This window comes from Nymphaea colorata, chromosome 12 (assembly GCF_008831285.2).
Source record: "Nymphaea colorata isolate Beijing-Zhang1983 chromosome 12, ASM883128v2, whole genome shotgun sequence".
Lineage (NCBI taxonomy): Eukaryota > Viridiplantae > Streptophyta > Magnoliopsida > Nymphaeales > Nymphaeaceae > Nymphaea > Nymphaea colorata.
The window spans coordinates 18,649,512-18,650,976 of NC_045149.1; the positions used below are offsets into that span (position 1 = coordinate 18,649,512).

General features: G+C 49.8%; 1 protein-coding gene across 1 annotated transcript; it reads right to left on the minus strand.

Moving 5' to 3' along the window:
- Window positions 1-581: 581 nt before the first annotated feature.
- Window positions 582-1,248, minus strand: LOC116265296 (protein TIC 20-II, chloroplastic-like). The gene has a single exon (XM_031645849.2). It carries the CDS (start codon window positions 1,246-1,248, stop codon window positions 625-627), a length of 624 nt encoding a protein of 207 aa, XP_031501709.1. The 3' UTR covers window positions 582-624.
- Window positions 1,249-1,465: the final 217 nt, after the last annotated feature.

Here is a 1,465-nt window from a genome sequence, read left to right on the forward strand (position 1 = left end):
CATACAGTTAACTCAATTCACTCAGTTAACCAATGTTCCATTAATTTAACAACATTTAAGTCAATAAAATTTCCAATGACTTGACCACTTTTCAGGCATTCAGTTAATCAGGTGTGATTATTTAAACAAGCATACTGAGTCCAACGGCCGCAAATTTTCAGCTTAATATAAATATATAAACTACATCCAGCTCAAGACGTCAAATAGAAGTCAATGTTAAGTGACATTTGAGCTTAACATGCAGCAACTTGACGTCTGCCACCACAACCAAACGGATAGGAGGGTAAAAATTGCTGAGCAAATTTAGCATCAAACGTTCAAGCAAATGACCAAAAACACAAGACAATAACTGAAATGCAATCAAAGCTGTATTTGATATGATGATTCCCAGCACTATATGTGCTGTTGTCATGTTGTCAGTGCACAATTATATATAATAAAGTTCAGGACCCCACCAAAGCACTATGCTCCATCCGAGTCCAATATCTCAAAATAAGTGTCACAAGTAACAAACAATACACTAAAATTTCATGATTTCTCGCTAACCAAACGCCGACCTTCAAAGAACCCGATCGAAACAAAAACCTAGGTTTGACGGCCACAAGCCTCTCCGATCTGCCGCAGTTACAGCTGCCGGTCGGCGGCCTCCGCAACGAACGGCAGGTAAGGCGTCCGGCCGAGGACGCAGGACGCCAGGCAGTAGAGGAAGCAGCCGACGAGGAGCGCGAACATGCAGTTGTAGCCGACAATCAAGATCTTGAACCCGATGCCCCTGCCGGGCGTGAAGACGCGCTGGACGAGCAGCGACAGGACGAGGAGGACGTCCATGACGACGGCCTGCATCGCGTTGAAACGGATGAAGCGGCCGAAGTTGGGGTTGCGGACGAGGAGGAGGTAGAGGGCGAAGAAGGCGGCGAAGCTCGCGAAGGGGACGGAGCGGTAGGCGGAGACGACGGGGAGCAGGGGCTCGAAGACGTGTTCCAGTGCCAGGTACTGGACGAAGGCGTAGCGCCCGTACTGCAGGCCGTTGAAGAAAGGGAGGCAATAGGCCGCCGCCGCGATCAGCTGGTCCGCCGCCGGCGTCGGGCTATAGGACGCCAAGGTGACAATAGGAGGCTTGCGCCTGGGGGTGAGCCGAGGAAGCGATTGCTGCCGGAATGGAGTGTGCCGGAGGAATAAGGGTTTCGCTGTGAGGGTTTTGGGAGATGGTGGGACGACGGCGAGCCTGAGAAGAGGAACAGAAGCCATTTTTGTGTTTGGTAGGAGGGAAAGGAAGGGATGGAAAGGAACCGAAAGGAAATGGAAGGAAAGGAATGGAATGGAAATAACAAAATTAATTAAAAAGCTTGTTTGGATACTGATACGAGCCAAAATTCAACTAGGTTCATATGGGCTGAACAGAGGACCAAGGAGGGTCCAACAAGGCTCGTAAGGGCTGGACGTGAGTTCAGCAAGGCAGTTAGGC

Bases quoted from the DNA above. Each gene is read 5' to 3' on its own strand.
- LOC116265296 (XM_031645849.2), bottom strand. From the start codon at position 1,248: ATGGCTTCTGTTCCTCTTCTCAGGCTCGCCGTCGTCCCACCATCTCCC.